The following is a 25,587-nucleotide window of genomic DNA, read 5'->3' as shown; positions in this document are numbered from 1 at the left end:
TAGTAGGCGTGGGATTCGTGTCTATCTTGGCCACAATAATGTGTTCACTATGCTGTTTGTAGTAGCTTACCCGTACACCTATTTTTTTATTCATTATTAAACCTACTCCTGTATTACCCCTATTTGATTTTGTATTTATAACCCTGTATTCACCTGACCGGAAGTCTTGTTCCTCCTGCCACCGATTTCACTAATTCCCACTATATCTAACTTTAACCTATCCATTTCCCTTTTTAATTTTCTAACCTACCTGCCCGACTAAGGGATCTGACATTCCACACTCCGATCTGTAGAACGCCAGTTTTCTTTCTCCTGATAACAACGTCCTCTTGAGTAGTCCCCTTCCGGAGATCCAAATGGGGGACTATTTTACCTCCGAAATATTTTACCCAAGAGGATGCCATCATCATTTAATCATACAGTAAAGCTGCATGCCCTTGGGAAAAATTACGGCTGTAGTTTCCCCTTGCTTTCAGCCGTTCGCAGTACCAGGTTATAAGGCCATTTTGGTTAGTGTTACAAGGCCAGATCAGTCAATCATCCAGACTGTTGCCCCTGCAACTACTGAAAAGGCTGCTGCCCCTCTTCAGGAACCAAGCGTTTGTCTGGCCTCTCAACAGATACCCCTCTGTTGTGGTTGCATCTACGGTATCTATCTGTATTGCTGAGGTACGCAAGCCTCCCCACCAACGGCAAGGTCCAGGGTTGGGGGGGGGGGGGGGGGGGGGACACCTTATGAATGAATTGCAATTCCACACATGAAACAATCTGCTCTTTTCAAAGGACAATTGGATTCTCTGGATATATGAAAAACAAACTGGAAAAGAATGGGATCAAGCTGTGTTTGTCAAACAGACTACAAGTATAATGCTGAAATTTGTACTGGAGGAGAATGAAATGTTTCAGCTCTGTTTGGACCCTAATGCGAACATTATGTTCCTAGTACTCTAGAAAGGGGCACACGCTTTATGTGGAAAAATTCTATAAAATTACTACTGTCCTGTGGAATTGTGGGCGAGAAGTATATAAGCAGTTGGAGCAATGATGATGAACAGGACAGATTTACCTAGAGACATTGTAAATCAAAAATTAACGTAATGAAAAGGGTCATTTTATCACAAAAGATGTTTTCTGTGTGGAATGAAAGATAATCCTTATGTACACAAATTGTCAACACAGCATGAGATGGTGGCTTTGCCTGCCAACAGAGCATTAGATAATCCCTTTGCCTGCCAGTGCTAAATCTAGGAGCATATATGTTGTAGTAGTTGATTCAGACATACTACACTTCATTATTTATTTATGTAAAACAAATGTTGATAGAGAAGCTGCTGATGACCTGTTATCCAAGCCAGTAAAAAGCTTTGAAGCGATTGAAACAGATTTTCTTCCATATCTTTATGAGGGCAATGGAAATGTCAACATTATTCATAGTGTGTAAAGGTTTATTCTCTCTCTCTCTCTCTCTCTCTCTCTCTCTCTCTCTCTCTCTCTCTATCAATCTTTTGGTTGGTTTAATGTGGACTGCCACAATTTTCTTGTGCCAATCTCTTCATTCCAAGTAGCACTTCTCCTGATTTATTTGGTCTATTGTATTGTAGTCTCTGTCTCCCCCCTGCAGTTAATGCCCTCTATGACGCCCTATAGCACATTGGAATTCATTCCAAGATGTTTTAACATGGGCCATATCATCATTGTATCCCTTCTTCTTGTTAGTGTTTCCCATCTATTCATTTGCTCACCAGTTTGTTGGAGAACCTGCTCATTTCTTATAAGTCCACTTAATTTTCAACATGCTTTTCTAACATCAAGTTGCAAACTCTAAAGTTCTCTTCTTTTCTGTTTTTCCCACAGTCTAAGATTCATTTCCATGCATAACGTGATGTGTTAGAGACGTACATTCCCAGATTTTTTTTCTCAGGTTAAGGTCTATATTTAATACTAATATACTTTTTTTGGCAAGAAATGCCATTTTTATCTGTGCTGGTGTGTTCCTTTTTTCTTCTTGCTTCACCTATTGTGTCTTAGTTGGCTTCCAAGGTCACTTCATCTGTTTCATATGTTTCTCAATTTTAATTTTGACACTAATCTCATTTCTGCGCTCCTAAATACCTTGGTCTTTTTTAGGTTTACTCTAAACCCATATTCAGTGTTCAGTTGCTCGGTGAAATGTTCATTCCATTCAAGGGACCCTACACTGGACTTTTATTTGGGAGGATGATGGTTCAAATCCCTGTTCAGCCATCCATATTTAAGTTTATCATAACTTCCCTAAATCACTCCAAGCAAATGCTGGGATGGTTCCTTCTTAATCTTCCTTCCTTTTTTCAACAGGCCCTATAATTCCTTTGCTCTTTCACAGAGACTAGCAGTGCCTGTCACCAGCAAATCTAATGATTGATATCTTTTACCCTGAATTTTAATCTCACATCAGAATATTCTGTACCTCCCCCCCCCCCTCCACCCCCCCCCCCCACCCCTCTCCCTCCCACCCCTCTCCCTCCCTTCCATATCAACAATTATTCCTTGTTCTATTACATTAGCTGATAGTTCCTCCACCTCAGAAAGGTCCTCAATTTATTATTTCCATCAATCTGGTCTCTCTTCTACATTTACCAGTGGAATCGTGTTCACACTCGTGGTGTTGATCCCTTTGCTTTATTTTCTTTGAAATCTATTTTACTTTGCTGCATTTACTGAATCTGTTCTTTCAACTTTTTTACTTTTCCTTTGCATTTTAAAAAAAAATCTTCATTTAACTCCCTTCCATCCGTATTGATTTCATTTCTAAGTGATTAAACTATTGTATTCCTTTCTATTCCTAAACTGTTTTGCATTTCCTTCTTTGGTTGGTCTGTTACAGTACTTCTTCTTTTACACTCCCATTTCTTCACAGTTACTTTTTTTATATCTTTGCCAGGAAAGCAAATTGCTTATAAATGATGTGTTCAGTAGCATCTGATAAGTGACTTTAATTCATAAGATTGCCCCTTTTTTTAAAAAATGATGGAAAGTTATACATTATTCAAGAAAATGAAGATGTTGGGAAAACAGTGTCTTTAGAATTATGTCTACAATTTCATATGTAACTGATCTGTGATGGATTTATTCATATTTCAAAAAGAAGGTAGAAGTTTAAGCTGATATTTTTCCTGTAATAACAAGTGAAATAGTAAACGTATAAAAATACTAGCTGTACCCACCAGGCATTGCAACACCACAGATAGAAAGAAAGTGTTTGGTTTATAATCTGTGTATTTAAGTGCTTTTGGATACACAATACTTTTGGTTTTTTCATCTGGTGCTTTCACAAATAAGTCAGACGGTTTCTCGAAGCACGAGCAAGCCACATAGAGTTGTCCACATGAGAAGAATGGATTTTACAAATGTAGTCCACACACGTGTAGCAATTGTCTTTTGTGTCTTGTTGATGGTCATTGCAAATGTGAGTCAAAAAAAAAAAAAAAAAAAAAAAAAAAAAAAAAAAAAAAAAAAAAATTAAACTTGAATGCCATCTGTTGGAATAATTGGGATGTGATTAGGGACATTTACATTTTCTATTCATTTGTTTTTAATAGTAAATCTTGGAAGTTCTTGAATTATAGCTAATTTGCATAGGATTCTGGTTTTGGCTAGTGTGTCAGTTCCAAGATAAGGCGAAAAAAAAACATTACTGCCTTCCACACACATCTCACAAGATGATCTTTGAGAAATTTGTTTTCGTACAAGGGCATATTTTCAGTCCTCCTCCCCACGTGCTGTCCTCAAATTGAGTACTAAAAAGAGAAAACAAAACAGTGAAAGTGCACCATGTACTACCCATCACACCACATGGTGACTTGATTGTAGACACACAGGACTGAGAAAACTCCTGTGGCAAAAATAAAAAAGAGAGAGAGAGAGAGAGAGAGAGAGAAGATTCAATCATATCAAATTAATAAGTGGAAGAATTACTTCCAGTAAATCCCAAGAAGGAACTTAATTGGTGGAATGAAGAATGCATCCAGGCATAAAGAGAAGAAACCAAGCTTGGATAAACCACCAAGTCTAAAAGTCAGAAGAATCAAATTTAGAACTAAGAAAACAAAAGAATTCAAGCCATAAAAATCCTCAGGCAAAATATTAAACATCTTGAAAACACCCTAGAAATCTTGGAATAAAATTTAAAGGGAAAGATATTATGAGATTATTGCAAAACTTTTGGCAGCTGTCTTAAAATTTATGAATGCCCAACATTAAGTTTGAAAGGGAACTCAGGAAAGTTAACATATAGTAACCTATAAAGTACAGAGATCATCGCAGAAACATGCAACTGATTTTTAAATTGCATTGGTTAACTGGGAGTGTTTCAAATAAATATGGATACATTCATTTTAATTGCCCTTGTCTAATAGATCGTCCAACCATTAACAAGGTAAACTTGCAATTCAAGAACTAAAAAATTGCAAGGAATGTGGCAAAGACATAATATGTACAGTAACCTGAAAAAATACAGTAACCAGTAAAAGATGCAATCATAAATCATCACCATCGTCTAGTCTAAATGTGGACCTCAGAGAAAATTTCAGAGCACATGACTAATCCATCCATTATTTTAAAAAGGAGCTAACTCAGATAATTACAGACGAATAACCATTCTTCGCTGCATATACAAAAATTTCTCACATGTCATTCATGACAAGATCAGAAACATTCTTAAACCACAACTTGGAGAAGACCAGGGATGTTTTTGTACATACAAAAACTGCTCAGACCAGATTCTCAACTTGAAACTAATAATGGAATATTGTGAGGCAAAGAAATGAAATCTCTTTTTTAGTTACAGATTTCAGAGAAGCATAGCGTACACCGTTTCACACTTCTAAAAATCGTCAGATCATATGGTCTTCATCCCAAATTAATAAAAATCATTGAACTAACTTTAACCAACACAGATTCCAAGGTAATGTTGTGGAAAGAAATTTCAAAAGCTTTCATGATGAAAACTGGTCTTAAACAAGATGTTAGATTATCCCCACCTCTTTCTAATGTTGCCTTCTGAAGTGTGACAAAAAGAAAACTCACCCAAAATCGTAAATGGAATAAAACCCTTGACAAGAACAAACTGCCTGTGGCTTTCAGATTATTTAGCCCTGTTAGCTCTTGAAATGGAAAAAGTTCATGCCCAAATCACCAGTTTCCAAAGAACCACCTTAAAAATAGGATTACAAGTTTCCTTTTAGAAAACTGAGGTCATGCCCTTCAAATTCTTGCGTATTAGTAAAGCCTCCATAAACAGTCAGAAGGTTAAAATAGTCTGCTGTTTAAGTATCTTGGAGAAATCATCAAGTGAAAATTAAGCAATAAAGAAATGTATTTAAATAGAACCAACAAAATAAAAAAGCACCATTTCTAACCTCGTCAATCTGTAATAAGAAATGCTTGTCAGTAGATCTGTGATCCAGTTCTATAAAGTAATAAATCTCTTGGAAACCACTTTTACTTGCAAAACTCTGTTCCAAATTAAAAAATGAAAGAGGAGCTGATTGGCTCCTTAAAGGTGAAACAAGAACGATCAGACCTTGTGTAAATAAAAAATACCTGGTCGAAGGAGTCTGGAGAATCTTCCCCAATGAAACTGTCTATTGAGGGACAGACCCTTTCACCAGCATAATGAAGAAGAAAAGGATGTCATACTTCTTTCACATATTGCAAATACAAGGAAATAGGATTTTATGATAACTTGAGATGAGAAGTCTTAGAAAAAATACTGGAAGATGATGAACCTGGTAAACTTTGCAAGATCTTCAAGCAGCTGGACTCCAGATAACAGATGCAGAGAAGAAAGATAAAATTAATACTCTTCTTAAGTACTACAAATTTTCATGGGAAATGACACATAGAAGGGCTGTAGAGATATCGTATAGATTGAGAACATTATTATTGGAAGGAATGAAACAATATTGGGTGGATTGCAAGAACTGAATAGTACAACCTTCAAAGAAAAATTGAATGTGGACTGACTCAAGTGGTCCAATATGGCAAAAAAATTAAATAAATAAAAAATAAAAAAGGGGCTGGCAAACTGACACTGTTTGATGGTTGTAGTATTCTTTTCAGGACTGTACTTGCACTCTGCGGTAAAGTGTACACTGTTTGGAAACTATGTGTCAAATTAAAAACATTTGCTGGGTTGCGATTCAATCCCAGAACCTTTCCTTTCATGGGCAAACCTCTTACTGACTGAGCCATGGAAACACAACTCATGATCTGTCCTAGTACTTTAATTTTGCCAGGCCCTCTCTCCTACTTTGCAAACGTCACAAAAGTACTTCTGCATCTACACATATTACTAAATTAAATTCACCCACCACATTTTTCTGTTTGCATGTGAAGGCTAATCTCAAGAATTACTGTAGAGATTTTGATACAGTTTTCTGTATTAGGCAGACTAATTCATGAGGACGATTTGTGTATATAATCTATTACCCTTACACAAGGCAAGTTGTCTGGCCATAGATACTCAATCACTGTGTGTGTGAAGTTAGGGCAGATTGTTAGTACGTTACTAAATAATGCTGTGTTTGTGTTCTCCAGCCTAATATACAGTTTTAACCTGTGAGCAGTTTCAAGGTTTATTTTTCTTGCACTTTTTATTTCCCTGAAGTATTTCATGTGCGTTATATGTATTTTAATAGAATATTGTCATGTTGTAACCACACTAAAGTCCAAATCCAAAAGCAGGGTCATCAATGACACATAGCATTGAAGGCACTTCATGTATAGCCAGAACAGAATTGAACCCTGGACAGAGAGCGCAGCTATTTATACAAACATTGAAAATACCGGAATGCTGATATTAATGCAAACATTGAATATTCCAGAATATGCGAATATTACACGTACAACATATTTCAAGAACCTTCCAGAAATGGCAAATACTAAATAACAAATAATACCTGGTGGTCAAAGCTGGTGATCCATGGCATGCCTAACAGCCACGCTATCCACTACACCACACTGCATAGACCACATCTTGTGATATTGTTCTATTTCTGGAGAATCAGTGACCCACTATTTCACGAGTTCTCATTGGAGCAACTACAGCATTATGAATGTAGATCTTATCAATGGTCCCGTGGCAGTTTGTTGGAAGTCACGTATTAAGTTGACAATTACAATCCTTCAGCAAGAAGACAAGACACAGAGAAGTTGTCCATGCCATCCATATGAAACTGTACTGCAATTCAGAGGCAGATTGAGAATGGGAGCTTCGAGGAAACTGAAGACCCGTTTGACAATGGGAGAGGCTACCTTTGACTGTCATCACCAACTGCAAATGATTGTAGTCAATCTGTGAGACAAAGACCATCACCATACCCTGGATGAGGTTGCTTACAAACACATTGTAGCCATTCTCCAGCACCATACCTAGATATGACTGCTCGCCTGGATGCCAACTTCAGGAAAACTGTCTATGGAGGCGTGACTGCCGCAGATGCTGATCCTCGATAGATGAATGTAACAACACAACCAGAAAGCAAGGATCCACAGGTGTGGCCATGCAGCTGAACATAACATGCTCGATTTCAATGCTGCTTCACAACCCGAGCCACCTGTATCCTCCCTTCCACCACCAACTTTTCTGAATTGCATAGATGGGAGTTATGCTTACAACATAATTCCTATTCCAGCAATTATCCTGGTCTCAACCCATGATAACATACTGTCCTCACACCCTCCACTCAAGTTTTCACATGCTCTGTCCTATCACTTCCTCCCTATCCTCATCTCCCACCCTTTTTTGTGTGCTGCCCCCTGCCAAAGCACCAGCCCTTTATGTGTGTGTGTGTGTGTGTGTGTGTGTGTGTGTGTGTGTGTGTGTGTGTGTGTGTGTTTGTTTGTTTCCTTTTCTGACAAAGGCTGTAGCAGAAACCTAATGTGTAAGTGCCTTTTAGTTGTGCCTTCTGTAACTTAACATGCTATCCTTACGACAAGTAGTGATCAATATTTTTCATACATTGTTGACGCTAAAGAGCAGTACACTTCTTCTTTGATGTCCTCTGTTACCTCCTCACTGCTGTTTCTCGCTTACAGGGTCCGACAGCTCTGGTTGCCATAAAATGTTGTCTCTCGTCTTTCACAAGCTAGCATATGAGAGTGCCGAGGATACGGTGATCTTCCACAAATGTCATAGCGACCGCATTTGAGAGTCAGGCATACTTCTTTCGTCCAATTCTTTTATGTTGAATTTCCTCAATGTGCTGGCACTACTTGATGAATCCCTCAGTTATTGTGACATCCTTTACCAAAAGAGCTTGGTACATGCCTCCAACAACTCCTTTCATTGAATGCAAGATTTTGTGAGCTTATGCCATATTTGGATTCACAATGTGGCATAGAGCCCAAACATTCCATGAGTAGGACTGTGATTCCCAATCACATTGGAATCTATTCTGTAATTTTGCTTCCACCAAGCAGACTTGCTGCTTTTGTTGCCAAACATTTTCTTCAATTTGGCCTGGAATTTATCCCAGCTTTTGAGCTTCTTTTCTGTTTCCTCAAATCTTTGCTTGGATTTGCCATCCAAGTAAAAAGTACACATTTGCCACACACATCATATCATATGGCTTGTTGTATTTAGCAATTTATCAAGTCCTTTCAGTCATTTTATTGGGTTCTGACCAGCATCTCTGGAGATCACTGATGGGTGTCTGATGTGCAGCTGACTTACTGCTGGCTTTTTGAAGCTGTCAGTCTCCTGAATATATGGACCACGGGAAAAAAGTAATGCTTGTGTTCCAGTTCCAGTCGCTGTCGCTGTAGGGGATGGCATTTTCCTTGCATAATAGGTGACACAATGATGTAGGTGATTTGAAATACCTGAGGATGTCACGATGTAACAACTCTGAAGTCTAAATTTGAAAGCAGGGTCATCAATGAAATCAACACTTAGCATTAAAAGCAGATTTATTACAAACCAACATACAGTAAGAACAGAACCGAACCGAACCGAACCAAACTCCTGGATGGAGAGTGCGGCTATTTATACAAACATTGAATATTCGAAAGTGATGGTACTGAAACAAACATCAAATTATCCAGAATGTACACACTTACAGACATAAGATATTTCAAGAATCTTCTAGAAATGATGAATACTAAGTAATGAATAACTATGTAGTGGTTGGGTTTGAAATGGTGACCCACAACTCATGGCAATATTGAATTAGTTTATTATAAACCTATCTTCCAGTATACTGACACAGCTACTACAGCTGCAACTACTACTGCAAAAGTATTTGTGTGTGTGTGTGTGTGTGTGTGTGTGTGTGTGTGTGTGTGTGTGTGTTTGATAATGTTGGCATCCTCCCAGCACGCTTCCCTCTTTCATAAAATCTGTCTCATGGCCAGGGTGAGCTATGCCACCTTACTGTCTTTGTTATCGGGGTGCATTCGTAAGGAGTGTGCTCATATAGTTTGTTTGTTATGGAAATAAACAAGAGAAAATAGACCAACATCATGTGGTGAAGTATATGCCAAACTTAAAAAAAATGGCGGTTGGTGTATGTTTATTGGTTTTACCTTTCATTACAAGGCCAAGTTTTACAACCATTTTCAGAAGATCATGAAAATGTTAAGGATAAATAACAATTAGGAAGACCAACCACTTACTAATAATAAGAAGTAAAATAACAATATAGAAACAACAGAGAAACACCAAGCTCTCCTTTATGTCCCCTATGTTGACCTGTGAGTGTCTTTCATAAGCATTAGTGGCAAATGAATGATGAAAAGTTTATTTTCTTTGATCGCAAATTGCAGAAATTTATCATATATTATAATGTGGAATGAAAAAAAATTAACATTTCCTGAATCACTAATCAAGGATTAAAATACATATTATCAACTAAATTGAACTTTCACTCTTTGCAGGAAAAATTAAATTATGATTTGAATTTGTGAAAAGATGATTCAAAAAGTCTTATATTGAAACAAAAAGAACATGGGAAGACTGTGTTTGTGTTATTCTGGAGGTAATTGAAGAGGACAGTGATTTATGAAAGAGAGAGTGTCAAACAATGGAAAGTCCAGATTCGATAGTGTATTAGAGAGAAAACAGAATCATGTTCTTCTCTAAGATGCAAAAGCATTCGGGTTCACTCTTTTCCAATAAAGTCAGGCAGACAGATGATCAGTGTATTCACTGAATGTGGCCTCCCTCTGACATTGCCCTATTTCCATATCTAAAGAAGTTTTTGGTTGGCTATTGATATTTTACAGATATTCCAGAACCTCTCATGATGCTAAAATCTGTGTACTGAAAAATGTAGGACAGTCTTCATAGATCTGAAATGACACACTGTCAAAAAAAAGTGATTTTTTCTGTACCTTAAACAGTCTTTTATTGACAAGCCAAAAAATTTTCTCTTTGTTTGAGTATGTTTCTTGTAGTTTGAGTGCACATGTAGTAACATTATACCGACTACTATTAATTTAGTTCCTTCAGATATTTGGATAAACTGAAAAAGAAGCATGTTTTGGTCCCAGGCAATGTGATTATGTGATGAGATTTATCAGTTGATGTCTGATAAGTGGAAACACACTATTGATGTATACTTGTTGTGTTGAGTGACAAAACACCACCATACTGTATAATCCGTACACAGCCATATAAATGCATTGCCGAAGAAATAGAAGTGCAAACCATAATAGCATATGTTCAGTGTGTCTTCATCTATTAAGTTATCATAGTACTTAGTTGATGTAGCTCATTGTATTTATCATATTGTCCTGGATTAAGAGTGAATGCAGCATACATTATCTAATATTAAAATGAGAGGAGACTGTTAATACTTCATCAGTTATTTCAAATCGTCAAGAGCATCTGTGATAAAATATAGTTTGTAATGTTACCTGCTATCTCCCACTTCTCTATAAGGAGTTATAATGTTAGACACAAGTCGTGTGGAAGATTTATTTATTTGAGACTGTCTTTTTGTTGTGCCTGTTTGATTCAGCATCTCTGATATATGATGAGTGGCGACTTTCCTTTTCATAATATTTTTCTGTTACTAATTTTATATAAAACATTAATGAAGACACCATTTTGTTGTTGTCTTGGGTTTTTGAATTATCATTTTGTACACTTACAGGGATATAATGTTTTGTTACAGGCATGTAAAATCACTGCGGGATTATGGAAAATCTGTTATATGGCCATCACCACCCGTGGCTGTACGCCCTCTAGTGCCCCTTCTGAAAAATATTTACAGTCGTTGGAGAGCATGGATGATCCTAAGGCCAATTCCAAGAGATGAATGGCCACAGCTGAAGCTCAAGGTATATAATTACTACAGAGTACCAGCAAAAATTTATTGAGTTGCTACTTAATTACATGGGTACATTTCTCATAGTGCATATATAATGCTTTTAGATTATAGCTGCATCAGCACTGCGAGGGAAGCGTGCACACTGGGGGCAAACACGCAAGTGGGAAGGCAATTATCTTGCCCAGAGTAGTGAAAACCAGAATGCCAATCTTTTCATGACAAGTGTTAATAGCCTTCGTTCGTCAGACAGGTTCCAGAAGGTGAGTAAAGATTCTTTAAAGTTAGTAAACATTTAAAAATTTATATACCAGTGGTTTCCAAACTTTTTGAGTCCACCACTCCCTTGACCTAAGACATAAACACTGGTGGCTCAATTAGCGCACAACATCCAACACTGATATGTAAACTTAAGTTTTTTAGATAACTGAGTAAGAGTAGTTGTTTCTTTATTAATTGTTGACATAATGCATATTAATCAACTATTAATATTGTTATATCTTATTCTTGCAATGAAATCTAGGGCGAGAATACGCTTGCTTCTTCATCATCAATTCTTCAGATCTTGGCACAAGACTGGAAATGGCAATTCACATCTCTTTGCCCCAATCATGATATATACTTAATGTTGATCAATGCCAAAGCTGAAAAATCTACTTTAGTAGGACGTTGCAAAAGGTGTTAAAACTTGTAGGGTGTTGTTATCTACTTGCGTATACTCTGTTTCACCACATTCCAAAACTCTAGCAGCGGTGAGGACATGAACCTTGATTTATATGTCGAGTCTGGAGAAATATTAATGAATTTCTCTTGTTCTTCAGTGGTAAATGGTCATGGAGGTTCTGAACGGAAAGGATCTGTGATCCAGTTGTGCTTATCAACTTCTCCTTGAAAGTACTTCAAAACGTTACACTGAGTTCAGTCAAATAATTGACAAACACAGACTTTAGTTCTTTAATAATGTGAAAGTCATTATCTTCTAACACTTGTGGAGAAGAGTGGAAATGAATATCTTTATCATCCAACTTCTTCTTCCATGTTAGTAGTTTGTGAGGTTTCTTGCTCTTTGCTGCACGGCAGGTAACTTGTAAGATGTAACATGAGCATTTGTAGGAACGAAGCATGCTAAATGAAAGATAGTTTTTCCTGTATTTTTTAACCCATGGGAAAAGTATTGTTGTGGTTTGTTTACCAAAATACTGTGATTTGACTCCAGATGTTGTTTCATTTTACTACGAAGCTTGCTTTCAGTAGCTAGGACACGTGACACAGTGTGGTAGTTCATTTCCAACATTAGTACACATAAAATTGAAATTCAAGTAACTGTCGTCATACTTTCTGCATTGTCATCTATTCAAAGTCTTTAGCGCTGCATGATAATCTGAAGTATTATGTTTTGTACTTAAATTTAAACATTTGTCCTTGCTAACAAAGAAAGACATATTAAAGAAGACAAACATAAGTATTTTGTGTGGTGTTTGAATATGTGTTATTCTGCCTCTCATGCGCTGTAGTCATGTTTTTGAGGTTATCAGGTACTGTGCCTCCTCAGTTATGTAGTAAACCACACACATGCAAACTGTCACTCATACTTTTTGTGTAACATCACAAAAAATGATACGAAAATACTTCACTTGACAATGAGAATAAATTCTCATACACTTTTTGTTCAACATGAAAAAAATCGTAACCAGCATTTGTTTAAACTAAAAACATTTGAGCAATGCAAAGTGAATGACTGTGTCAACTAACGCTACAAGATGCCACACACCAAAACACACTAAATATGGTTCGACAAAAATGTCACGATGATCACAACAATCATGAAATTGCATTTGCGTGATAGAGGGTTCGGAAATGATTGTGAATGGTCATGATATCTTTATTCGAATGAACCTAGTTATTTCCATCAGCCATCATGCCAAGTAGTGTTTGGCAGCGTTGGGAAGATATGGCACGAATTGTTCCAACTTTTACACGTTTACTGGTTCAAGTCCTCTGAGTAGAGTGCGACGCTATCAAGAAACTTAGTGGTGTAATATTTTTAAACACTGCTGGACAGCCAACATGTCAACATCATTTTGTTTCTCGACGAATATTTTTTCGTAATGCGTAAATTATAAATATGTTAATGCAAAATTGGGTGCAAACTAACATTGTGGGCATAGGAAATTTGACAGGAATGATAAAAAATTTTGTAAATGGTGGGAAAACGTTAATTCCAAGAACATAAAAGCGGGCTTATACTGTAATTCACAGTAACCTCAAATTACCTCATACCATGTCCACAAGTGACATATTTGGCTGGTGTAGCCACATTAGCTACTCTTGACAAATGGGTTCACTATAATCTTTATAGCCAAATTTAGCAAGTTCTCAGTTGCTCAAATCCAACAACATGGCCGATATAAACTAATATCAAAACGTTTGGCTGACCTTTGTTATCTGTCACTACTTTACAATCTCTGGTACAGTTGAATTTTTGTGTGCCCTAGCCATAAAACCAACAGTCTGCTTAACTATGCTGCTGGTTCATAATTAGCTGTTTGGGGTCAACTGAGCACTGAGCCTCTTTGCCCTTTAACACCCTAAAGCTAGTTCTACAGTCAATAATGTTGTAACTAATGATCTACTCGCCCATACATTTTCAACAGGCTAGTTTTATGTCTTCAACACTTGATAGAATTTTTTTAAGAGTGGAAATAGCAGTTACATGAGTAAATATTTTATGTAGCAATTGCCGCAAAATTGAAAAATGTTAATTTTTACATTTTGGTGAGGTTAGCAGGAAAGCAAAGTTTAACAACAGGTGCCTGCAGTGGCACTACACAGTGCTATTCTGTGCTGAACATTAAATTTGTACATAACTTTTAATTCGTTATTAGGGCTTTTTCCCATTTCATTCATAAACGGATTGTTGGAAGAATGATAGCTTAAATGCCTCTATCTTTGCTGTGATTAGTCTAACCTTGTGTTTGCAGTCTCTATGAGATCAATATGTTAGGGACAGTAGTATATTCCTAGATCCCTCACTTAAATCTGGCTCTATAAACTTTATGAGAAGGCTTTCACATAATAGTTTTGAGTCATCAGTCTTCTGGCTGGTCTGATGCAGAGAATTCCTCTCCTGTGCCAATCTCTTCATCTCAGAATAACACTTCCAACATACATCCTCAATTATTTGCTGGATGTATTCAAATCTCTGTCTTCCTCTACAATTTTTACCCTCTATAGCTCCCTCTAGTACCACAGAAGTTCATCAATTATGTCTTAACAGATGTCCTATCAACCCATCCCTTCTCCTTGCCAGCATTTTCCATGTATTCCTTTCCTCTGCAATTCTATGCAGAATGTCCTCAAACCATATCACTCCACTTAATATTCAACATTGGTCTGTAGCACCACATCTCCTCTGTTCCAGTTTTCCCACAGTCCATGTTTCACTATTATACAATGCTTTGCTCCAGACATACATTTTCAGAAATTTCTTCCTCAAATTAAGGCCTATGTTTGATACTAGTAGACTTCTCTTGGTGAGGAATGCCCTTTTTGCCAGTGCTAGTCTACTTTTGATGTCCTGTTTGCTCCATCCATCGTTGGTTATTTTGCTTCCTAGGGAGCAGACTTCCTTAACTTCATCTACTTCGTGACCATCAATCCTGGCGTTAAGTTCCCCACTGTTCTTTTTTCTGCTGCTTCTCATTACATTTGTCTTTTTCAGATTTACTCTCAATCCATATTCTGTACTCATTAAACTGTTCATTCCGTTCAGCAGATCATGTAATTCTTTTACAGTTTCACTAAGGACAGCAATGTCATCCACAAGTCATATCATTGATATCCTTTAACCTTGAATTTTAAACCCACTCCTAAACATTTCTTTTATTTCCATCATTGCTTGTTCTATGAATGGATTGAACAGTAGGGGCAGAAGACTACATCCCTGTCTTACTCCCTTTTTAATCCAAGAACTTTGTTGTTGGTCATCCAAATACACACACACCAGTCTCAGTTACCTGCATGTTTTCCCCTCTGCATACCTGAAAAAATGAGTCAAGATCTCCTAAAGATTGGACAAACGTGAAATTTTATTATTATGCACTGCAGATATTGGATGAACAAAATATACATTGTAAAGGGTACGAGGTTTGTTAAAATAATTCTGGAACATTAATAATTTCACACCAATGGTGTGTTGGAGTGAAATGCAGTTGGCATCTTTGCACAAACCTGAGTTTATTATGCAATTGCCAGAAGTTTCATTTTGGTATGTCTGTTATTGTTCAGTGCTGTATTGAGTATAACATTGCATGGCACAGTTTGTGACTTTCGAGATTGCACAGTTAAAGGAGCAATGCATCTGCATTATATTTTGTGTGAAACTCAAGAAAATATTTAAAGAGAGACACCAAATGATGCAGGAAGCATATGGTGATGAGTGCTTAAGCCATACTCTGTGTTATAAATGATTCACATGGTTTAAAAATGGCTGGACAGAAGACAAAGATGACCCTTGTTCAGGACACCCTGTGATGTCCACTGATGATGATCATGTCAGGAAAGTCAGTGAAATTGTGCATGCCAATTGAATACTGACTGTCTGAGAAATTACAGAAGAATGTAACATTTCAGTTGGATAATGTAATGAAATCCTGACACAGCATCTTGGAGTGCATCGTGTTGCTGCCAGGTTTGTACCATAGTTCATGATTTGAGACCAGAAAGGTCTTTGCCTCGCAATCTGTGAGGAGCTTTTGGATCGCCCAAATGAGAATGGGTGTTCCTTAAGTGGATCATAACTGGTGATGAGATGTTAGTCTATGGTTACGATGTTGAGACCAATGTTCACGCAGCACAGTGGGTCGGGAAAAGTTCTCCAAGACAAAAAAAAAGTCATTAGGTCAGGTCAAATATCAAAGCCATGCTGATAGTTTTCTTTGACTTTGAAGGATTAGTTCATCATGTATTCATACCAAAGGACAAACTATTAATCAGTGGTACTATTGGAATGTGTTACTATGCCTGTGAGAAAATGTAGGAAGGTAACAGCCTGAAATTTAATGAGACTGTTCTTGGCTCTTGCATCATGATAATGCACCTGCACATTCATCCCTCTTGGTGCGTGACTGTTTGCACAAAAAAATGAGATCACTGTGGTGACTCATCATCCTCTGTGCTCTCTAGACCTGACCCCTGCGTGCTTTTTTTTGTTTCCAAAGCAGAAAATCTTATTGAAAGGATGAAGATTTGCAACAAGAGACAAGCTAAAAGAAAATTTGCAGATAGCACTTTTTGCAATCCAGCAAGAGGTGTGTCAAGACTGTTTCTCGAAGTGGAAATGGCAGTGTGAGCGGTGTATCAATTGTGGAGGAGAGTATTTCAAAGGAGACCATGCACAAGAAATAAAAGCTAAGCATAGAAAAATTTTGTGTACAAAGTTCCAGAATTTTTTGAACAGACCTCATAATGTGACAGGGATGTTGTAATTGTCACTTTTTTTTATTAACACCTACTCCTAATTGTGTAACTAACTGATCTATAATTATGTAGTATACATTATTGTAGAGGTGTATTTTGACTGCCTTTTTAATTAAAAATGTATTTTAGTAGTCTTTCATTTTGTTGTACAAGTTGTAAAACAACTTTAATTCCTGATAGAAAATGCTGTTTGATCTTCGCATTTCTTTTCTGTTGGTAACCCTAAGACCAAACTGTCTCTTGTTCCATCATCATATACAGAACTATTTGTGGCATACTCTATCTTGTCAGAAAGATATGTTAACCTATTAGTGGACGTTAATATGAATTGTGTCCACCCTTCACCATTATGATAGCTTCAACTCTGCTGAGGACACTTTCAACGAAGTTGCTGAATATCTCTGGAGGAACTGCAGCCCATTCTCACTCAAGAACTGAAACCAGAGAAGTTAGTGATTTTGAACACTGTGGCCTTGAGTGAAGCTCACATTCTAACTCATTCCAGAGGTGTTCCATTGGGTCCAGGTTGGGACTCTGGCCAAGTCATCTCATTTCAGGGATTTTACTGTTCACAAACCATTGCCTCACAGAAAATGCTTTATGGCAGGTTGCCTTGTCATGCTTATACAATCATCATCTCTAGACTTTTATCTTACTTCACAATGTACATGTTGCTGTTAAATTTATTCATATGCTTCTGCATATAATGTTTTCTTAAGTGCAATAAGGGGGACCACACCCTAACCGTATAAACATCCCCATACTCTAAGACCACCTCCTCTGGACTTCAGTGTTGACTCTACACATGATGGCAGGTAATTTCCTCTAGGCATTTGTTAAAACAATCCCTTCCATAAGATTATCATGTGGTATAGCATCATTCATCTTTCTGAATCACTTATTATCAGTCATCCACTGCCCAGTGGTGTGGCCTTGCACCACCTCAATCATCACTCAGCTAGTGTGAATTTTGAGGAGCTACTCGACCATTGTTGTCCATTATTTTTAACTCCATATGCATGGTCACTATGCTAGCGAGACTGCTGGTAATGCTTTAGAACTCGTGAATTATTTCTTCTGCTGATTTTAAATGACTTTGTACCACCACTCCCACAGTGCTCAACAGTGCCTGTCCATTAGTACATGAGGTGTCTGGCCTTGGCTTAGCTGTGGTTGTTCCATCGCATTTCCACTTCACAGTCCCATAATCAACAATTGAATTGGGCAGCTTTAAAAGGGTTGAAATGACCTTGGCAGGTTTTTTTACACAGGCACCATGCAATGACTAATCCCTGTTTGAAGTCTCTGAATTTTTCTGACTGACCCATTCTGCTGTCACTGCTTTGCTGCTAACAACACTTACTCCCCGCCTTCTTTTACACTTCTGGGTTTTCCTCTATTGACGTGCAGTGGTCAGTTCTGCATTACATATAGGTGTCCATACATTTTGATCAGAGAGTGTATTTACAAATGTGTGTGTGTGTGTGTGTTTTTTTTTTTTTTTTTAAATTGGTAATAGGTAGGTAGATAAACGTCATTGACTCAGTAATGATACCCATTTTATAAAAATATTTCCGTGTAGTGTACTGAATTACTACTATTAGTATTTCTGTGGTTTGAAAATTGTGTCTGTCTGATCCACAGAAAAGAATCCATAGGTTAGAATTGAGAGTACCCAGGAAAAGTATGTCACTAAAAGACAATGGCAGTTATACATGATGAGATGATCTTAGGGGCGTAACATGCTGATGGTATTCTCTATGCCATTGTCTCTGTGTTCATTCTATGTGTGTCGAAAATTAGTTGCCATCCTTAAACCTACACTATTTAAAAAATTATTATTTTTGTTATTTTCCCTCATAGAGCTGAAGTTGGTGCTATATGTTTTCTTCATGTTCAGTGTTAATGTCATGCATGTTAGTCAATTTTAAATGTTGTTGTAGGTCTCATTTGCTTTCTCAGCAGGGAGTTCTATTGTGGAATTAGTTACTACAATGTTGCTGTCATCAGCAAAAATAGGTTTTCTTCTCTTTGTCTTATATTGTCTCGAAAATCATGGATAGAGCTTAAGAATAGAATTGGTCCTAATATATCACCATGAGGAACCTGATAACTGTTGCACAAAAACTTAACGTCATATAAGGTGATGGCTATCTTTACCTTTTGCACCCAATTTTTCATGCACCTCTAGCTTAGCGGTTCCTCTTATTTCTAATGCTTGTCATTTGTTTAGTGGTATTTTATGGTCAACAGTGTCAAAAGTCTTGGACAGATCTAAAAATGTGTGTGTAATCTTTGTCAAGATTTTCTAATATCACTTTTGTCAACTGCGTTACAGGTGTTGTAAGACTACTTGATAGTCTTGATAACAGAATATTATAAACATTCATAAACTCGGCCAAGCACACACACAAAATATCAATTTTGGTGTCCTATAATCAAAATATTTATTTAGAACAAACCCCAGAAAAGCACATACAGACTCACTAAATAGTCATGTCGAGCTGTAATCTGAGCATGAATTGAATGACGGCAGACACAGTGTCTATAGAAATAAGCTGTATGATCCAAGTTTGAATAGTACCACACTGAAGTTCTGCTTTTGGAATCAACAGTCACAGAGCGTTGCACTGTACCAGAGGGAGAATAATTACAGTGCTCCTGGTGGCCAGTGCGTGAATGCATTTGACAGCTATGACAAATGAATAAGTTGTCGACTTGCTGATGGTGTGCGCTGATATATTCCATTACATGGCCAATGTTGTACTACTGCTGCCTCAGAATTGTTACTGTGCTATATTAAGAAAGTTACACTGTCAAAAGTTTTCTCCGAATCTACAACTGCTGTAAATACAGGCTTGTTTCTTTCAACCTATCTTCCAAGGTATGTCATGGGACCAGAATTTACCTGCTTGTTTCTGCATTTCTATGGAACCCTACTTATATTATCTTAGGTCAGCTTCTACCAATTTTTCCACTCTTCTGTAAATAATTCAAGCCAGTATTTTGCAGTTATGACATGCTGAATTAATGGTTTTCTAATATTAACACCTGTCAGCAAGTGCCTTCTTTGGATTGGAATTATGTCCTTCTTCTTAAAGTCTGAGGCTATTTCACCTCACACCAGTGTAGTAGTTTTGTCGTAACTGGTTCTCCCAAGGATCTCGATAATTCTGAGGGAATGTTGTCTACTCCAGGGTCCTTGTTTGCACTTTGATTCCTACTTCCTCTTCCCCATCTACAGTGTGATTATAAGTGAAGTTCCAGTTTCAAAACACTGTAAAAAAGAACCAATGCTCAGAACAACTTCAAATATGAATAGAACATTTCGACCAAGGGAGAAACATTTTGAAAACAAAAAATTTAACAAAAATGTTTCCACCAAATTGTGATGTAAGCATAATGTAAATGTGTTCAGCTACAAAAGACAGAGGAATCACAATATGAAGGCTGTGGTGTGAGTTGCACATTAAACCAACTGTACTGTGCAGTGTGCATGACTGCACAAGTTCGGTATTAAACAGTTGTGCCACTGTTATGTACATAAGCCCATTCACCTTGGCTAGGTCATACCATATTGGATGGGAAAAATCGATTTTAATTGTCCAGAGGTAAAAAAACCATGTAAAAAGCAACAAAGAAATAAGTTTTTAATTGTCCAGAGGACTACTTTAACTTCCAGAATATTGTATCTAAGAGGATATCAACATTTAACCCTGCACTAAAATAATGGCTGTGCTTTCCTCTTGTTTCCTGCAATTTGCAGTACCCATACAGCAAGGCCATGTTGGCTAACATTACAAGAGCAGTCAATTATCCAGACTCTTGCCCATGCAATTACTTAAAAGGCTGCTGCACTTCTTCAAGAACCATGGGTTAGTCTGACCTCTCTGCCCCATTGTGGTTGCACCTACAATACAGTATCACAGAGGCATGCAAGCCACTCCACCTCAGCAAGGTCAAGAGCAATACAGGTCTGCAGTTCTGTTTAATAATGTAATTTCTTAATTGAATTTTTCTTTCAAACATTGACTAATACCGATGTTGGTCTTTGGTTACTGTTGTAACAGTACTTGCCATTTGTGGCATGCCAAAAGTGTTCAAAACTTTTGCTACTTAGTTCATCCTTAGCACTTGTGTGTACTCATATCTCCAAATAGGATAAATCCATGATCTCAGTATCACTCAAGTCAAAAGAATGAATTGTGTTATCACAGCTAGTTGTTTGTTGTTATTTAGGGTCAAGAGACAAACTGTGTTTAATAAATTTGATGGTAGAAACAAAATATTACTAAAAGTAACAAGTAAGTTATTGTAATTTAACAGTGCCTCTGAGGAGGAGTTTTGGCATAGTCTAATGTGTATTTAATGACATTTTTGTCATTGATATCCTCAGAGCTGATGTCATTGGGCAGAGATTTCTGCTAGTGTGTCCCATTCAGATGTTACTAATATTATGATTGTTTTTTTCTCTTTCGAGCTTGAATAGTTGGGCAATAATATAATAGCATCTGCCAGAATTAGAAGCTGTGTTGCAGATTTAGATAGATTCATTCATACAATGAACATAAAGCTGAAACCAGTAGAACAGCAATAAAGACGAGCTGAAATTTACTTCCACTTTTACAGACGTTATTTGATTATCTCTCCCAAATGTTTTGGATATAGATCTTAGTTAAAGGACCTCACTGAAGCCATGCTAATGTAGCCCATCATCTACATTTAATATTTTCATATAACAGCTGACTGTGGAGTTGCAAGTTGAGTTTTGGATGCATCTTTCTGCTGATATGAGTGAGAAGGTCATTTGGTGTGTGGAGGTGGGCATACAAGAACAGGGGAAAAAGGCTGTACTTCAATGTAAGCTCACGATCTCCTGAATTCACTTTTCACAACAGGAGAAAAGGTATATGATAAATTGTTCAAAATGTTATATCCTTGTTTTCTACAAAAATAATCAATACAATATGGTGGTCATAATTTAAAAACAGTGCATAATTATGAAAACTGAGTGTAACTGATATTCGAGAGCTAACAATGATACAAAATCTCATTATAGACTAAATTTTATGTCCATGTGTGCAAAGTTTTTATTAACCGTGTAGCAAGATATGCTCCATATAAAGCCATCTACCATTGATTGACTGCGGTGCCACTTTTAATATATATTTACTATAATTTAGTCCAAGATATGGATAAACTTCATTTCACTTTTTTATCGCTGGATCCAATAAATATTTTTTTTATCTACTGTGTGTGCCACTGTTGTGCTAGCTTACAAGCTGGGCTCTCCATCATTGTTAACTCACATATTTGAATCTTAATTTTAGCCACTTTTTAAGTACGTGCATCTGGGACAATACATATTGTCTTTGATGTTGTTTAGAATTTTCATATAGATAATATTATCAATAAAACAGTGTGTTCTGTTACAACTGCATAACAGTGATGATCCAAAGACAGACTTTTAGGAAATGTTAAAAAAATTTCATCTTTTTCGTTGATTGACTGCACTTTCAATATATGTGTACTATAATTTAGTGCTAAATTTGGATGAACTTCATCACAATGATAAACTAAAATACCTGAGAACATGACAGCTATTTGATACTTCCAATGTACAATGTATTTCATGTCAGAGAAGTTGCTCAGTGTTTTTGTGTAGTTTGATATGTAGGAAAAGATAATGAAATGTGGTGACTTACTCAATTTTAAAACTTTTCATTTGGTTTTGTGTTACTAAAAATACATACTTTTAGTGATTGCTAATATACAATAAAAATGTAAATGTTTCCTGTTTCTCTTCCCTGATACAGTCTTCTGTTCTTTCAGGTCCTATTCTCATCATTCATTCGCAAGACAAACAGGTTCAGCAAATGTGCTGACAGAGCTTTGCTCGTAACTGAGAATATGCTGTACAAACTGGAAACAAATAAGTTCAAACCAATGCGAAAGGGCTCTTCAATTTCAGAGGTAGGAAATATAGTAATTTATTTTTTGTAATACCAATACAAAATAGGAGTAATAATAATAAAAAATAATAACTACTACTTTTTGTCCTTGTTCAGGGCTTGATATCTCATGTTTGGAGCCTTCTGTGCTACAAAACGTAAGCGTTGGTATCCCGATATTGTTAAGTTGTGTGTGCACTGAAACTTTCTTTTACTCACAGAAAGGAGAACGCCATTGTTTTAGGTTTCCTGCATGCCTTCTGTGAAGTTGACGTTTTGCATGTGGGTTATATATATTCTTGAGTTCATCAATATGTAGCTGTAACATAATACATTATTCCAGAATGAGATTTTTACTCAGCAGTGGAGTGTGTGCTGATATGAAACTTCCTGGCAGATTAATAATTCATACCAGCACACACTCCGCTGCAGAGCGAAAATCTTATTCTTGAAACATCCCTCAAGCTGTGGCTGAGCCTTGTCTCCGCAATATCCTTTCTTCCAGCAGTGCTGGTTCTGCAAGGTTCGCAGCAGAGCTTCTGTGAAGTTTGGAAGGTAGGAGACGAGGTACTGGCAGAAGTAAAGCTGTGAGGACTGGGCGTGAGTCATACTTGGGTAGCTAAGACAGCAGAGCACTTGCCAACAAAATGCAAAGATCCCACGTCCAAGTCTCAGTCTGACACACAGTTTTAATCTGCCGGAAGGTTTCATAATTCATGATTATTGAACATTTATTTCAATCAGTTTTTTGTTCTAGAGATATTTGCAGTGTTATTAGAAGCAGTACTTCTGATTTTTCTTTGTTTTCAGTTGTTGTACTGTTGTAGAATTGAATGTGAAATCCTCCATGTGTCCAATTAGATCCCTTGTGCACGGTGAACTCACTGTCTGCGCCAGTAAGTGCATGGGCCTTAAACTGTATGAAGACTGATGGTCTTATTCTCATTGAAATATCTCCATTGTAGTGTGCATGTGGCATCCATCCATTTTTACTTCTTATCACAGAGAAATGTTGTTGGTACCATGCTGATCTTGAAAATATTATAATTACTACATGTAGTCCTTATTGCAAGTAGAGAAAGAAGTGACTGTGCTACCAAAAATAGATGATTCATTGATGTAATCTTGAGTTTGACAGATTTGTGCAATATCAGAAATTAAGTAAATTATTTTGCATTATTGAAAAGCATTTTGACAAGTAATACTATTAAGCAGTTTCAGGACGGGGAATCCATGTGGTTTTGACCATACAGACATTGTTAGCTAGCATAAGAGTAATGGAGAAATGTTGTAGATTTTTTTTGACTGAAATTAACTTCAACATCAGAAAAAGTAGGAACAGTATCGAATCTGTTTTATCTTAGTAATAAAGAAATTTGACAGAAAAATTATGACACTTATAACACTGTTACGAACTTACGGACTCTTACTGTCGTCTGGTACACACCTGGAAAGAGCAAACTGCATGTTTAGTTTCCTCTGTGTTTTTGTAGTAGTATATATCATAAATTTTGTGTGTGTTTTTCTGTACTTAAGAGATTTAATTGTTGTACTTTTGTAACTGTAAAGCATTGTCAGGCAGTCTGTAGCACGGTTTTCATTTATGATGAACAGCCAGCTTCATGGCCCATAAGGCATCACCCTCCATTGGTGACTTGTCAGGAGGTTAGCATGTTGTATATCTAGGTTTTTGTGTGTGTTGCATTTATAGTTGATTCTTAAATTAGTAATACTGGGATGGGTAGGATGTGGTGCATGCCGTGAGCAGACACAGGAGGAGCTGGCCACATTTCGTGGACAACTGAATGTGCTTTTGGCTCAAGTCAGTCATCTTCAGGCTGCTGTCTAGGGTGTAGCAGTGGCAGAGTATCGGGCACATTGCATGAGGCACTTCAGGTGTTGTTTGTTTCGCCCATTTGCTCTTCTACTGAGGCACCTCTCAGTGTACCCAATATTTCCCTCACAGGAGGATGTGTGGCAGGTGGTGACATATTCGCATCACTTGAGGCGGAGGGCCAGTGTGAAGCCTAGCCATGTGGAGGGAAGGCGACAATCTTTTTCGAGAAAATTTAAAGGCTGACAGCAGAACAATTCTGATGCCATCAATGTAAATTTCGTGTAAGGACTGTGAAGATAATATTAGACAGATTAGGGCTCATATGGAGGTGTATAGACAGTCATTTTTCCCTTGCTCTGTTTGTGAGTGGAACAGGAAAGAAAATGACTAGTAGTGGCACAGGGTATCATCTGCTATGTACCATATGGTGGCTTGTAGAATGCGTATGTAGATGTAGATGTAGATCCTAGAGGAACCGTTCAATACTTTGAATAGGAAGTGTGTATTTGGAATCCTGATAGCCTTATGAGAATGATTATGGGATAAAAGCAGCTTATTAATTTATAATAGTTATATAAATCAAGTGAAAATAATGAATTTGGAAATCCAAGAGTGATGAAGCTCAAGAAAGAGCCTTATTTGGTTCTGGAATGTATGTGGAAGGTGCTAGTCTATCTGCTACATTTTTTTTTAGGCAGATGGCAGACATATTCAGTATTATTGAAGTCTAGAAGGTACACTGGCAATTGTCCACCAGATGTGTTCTATGAGTAAAGGCACTGTCAACTAAAAAAAGAGAGAACTGACACTGAAGCTGACTTGTAGTAACACAAAAGACCCATGTCTTTATGAAAGATGTCTCACTTGAAGCTGGTTCTTGAAAATTTTTAAGTAGGCTTTCATTGTGTAGTTTATGTCTGTCTTTCGGCATCTGTGTGATATTCCACCCTGGGTGAAACAAACCTGACATTTGTGCTGCCCTTTTCTGTTTACATTTGTTAGTAGTCCTATT

General features: G+C 37.1%; 1 protein-coding gene across 2 annotated transcripts in view; it reads left to right on the top strand.

The window, feature by feature from the left end:
- Positions 1-25,587, top strand: part of LOC126354822 (unconventional myosin ID) — a 140,925-nt gene that overhangs the window by 84,285 nt on the left and 31,053 nt on the right. Inside the window, exons 14-17 of one of the 2 annotated variants that reach the window (XM_050004765.1) lie at positions 11,157-11,322; positions 11,417-11,572; positions 22,620-22,760; positions 22,856-23,024. In XM_050004765.1, coding sequence (XP_049860722.1) covers positions 11,157-11,322; positions 11,417-11,572; positions 22,620-22,760; positions 22,856-22,900 — 508 coding nt within the window. In that variant the 3' untranslated portion in view covers positions 22,901-23,024. Of the gene's footprint in view, positions 1-11,156; positions 11,323-11,416; positions 11,573-22,619; positions 22,761-22,855; positions 23,025-25,587 lie in introns of those variants that run through there. The other variant, XM_050004764.1, reaches the window with a different exon arrangement.

Source organism: Schistocerca gregaria, chromosome 3 (genome assembly GCF_023897955.1).
Source record: "Schistocerca gregaria isolate iqSchGreg1 chromosome 3, iqSchGreg1.2, whole genome shotgun sequence".
NCBI classification, from domain to species: Eukaryota; Metazoa; Arthropoda; class Insecta; order Orthoptera; family Acrididae; genus Schistocerca; species Schistocerca gregaria.
This window is presented reverse-complemented; position numbering and strand designations above follow the sequence as displayed.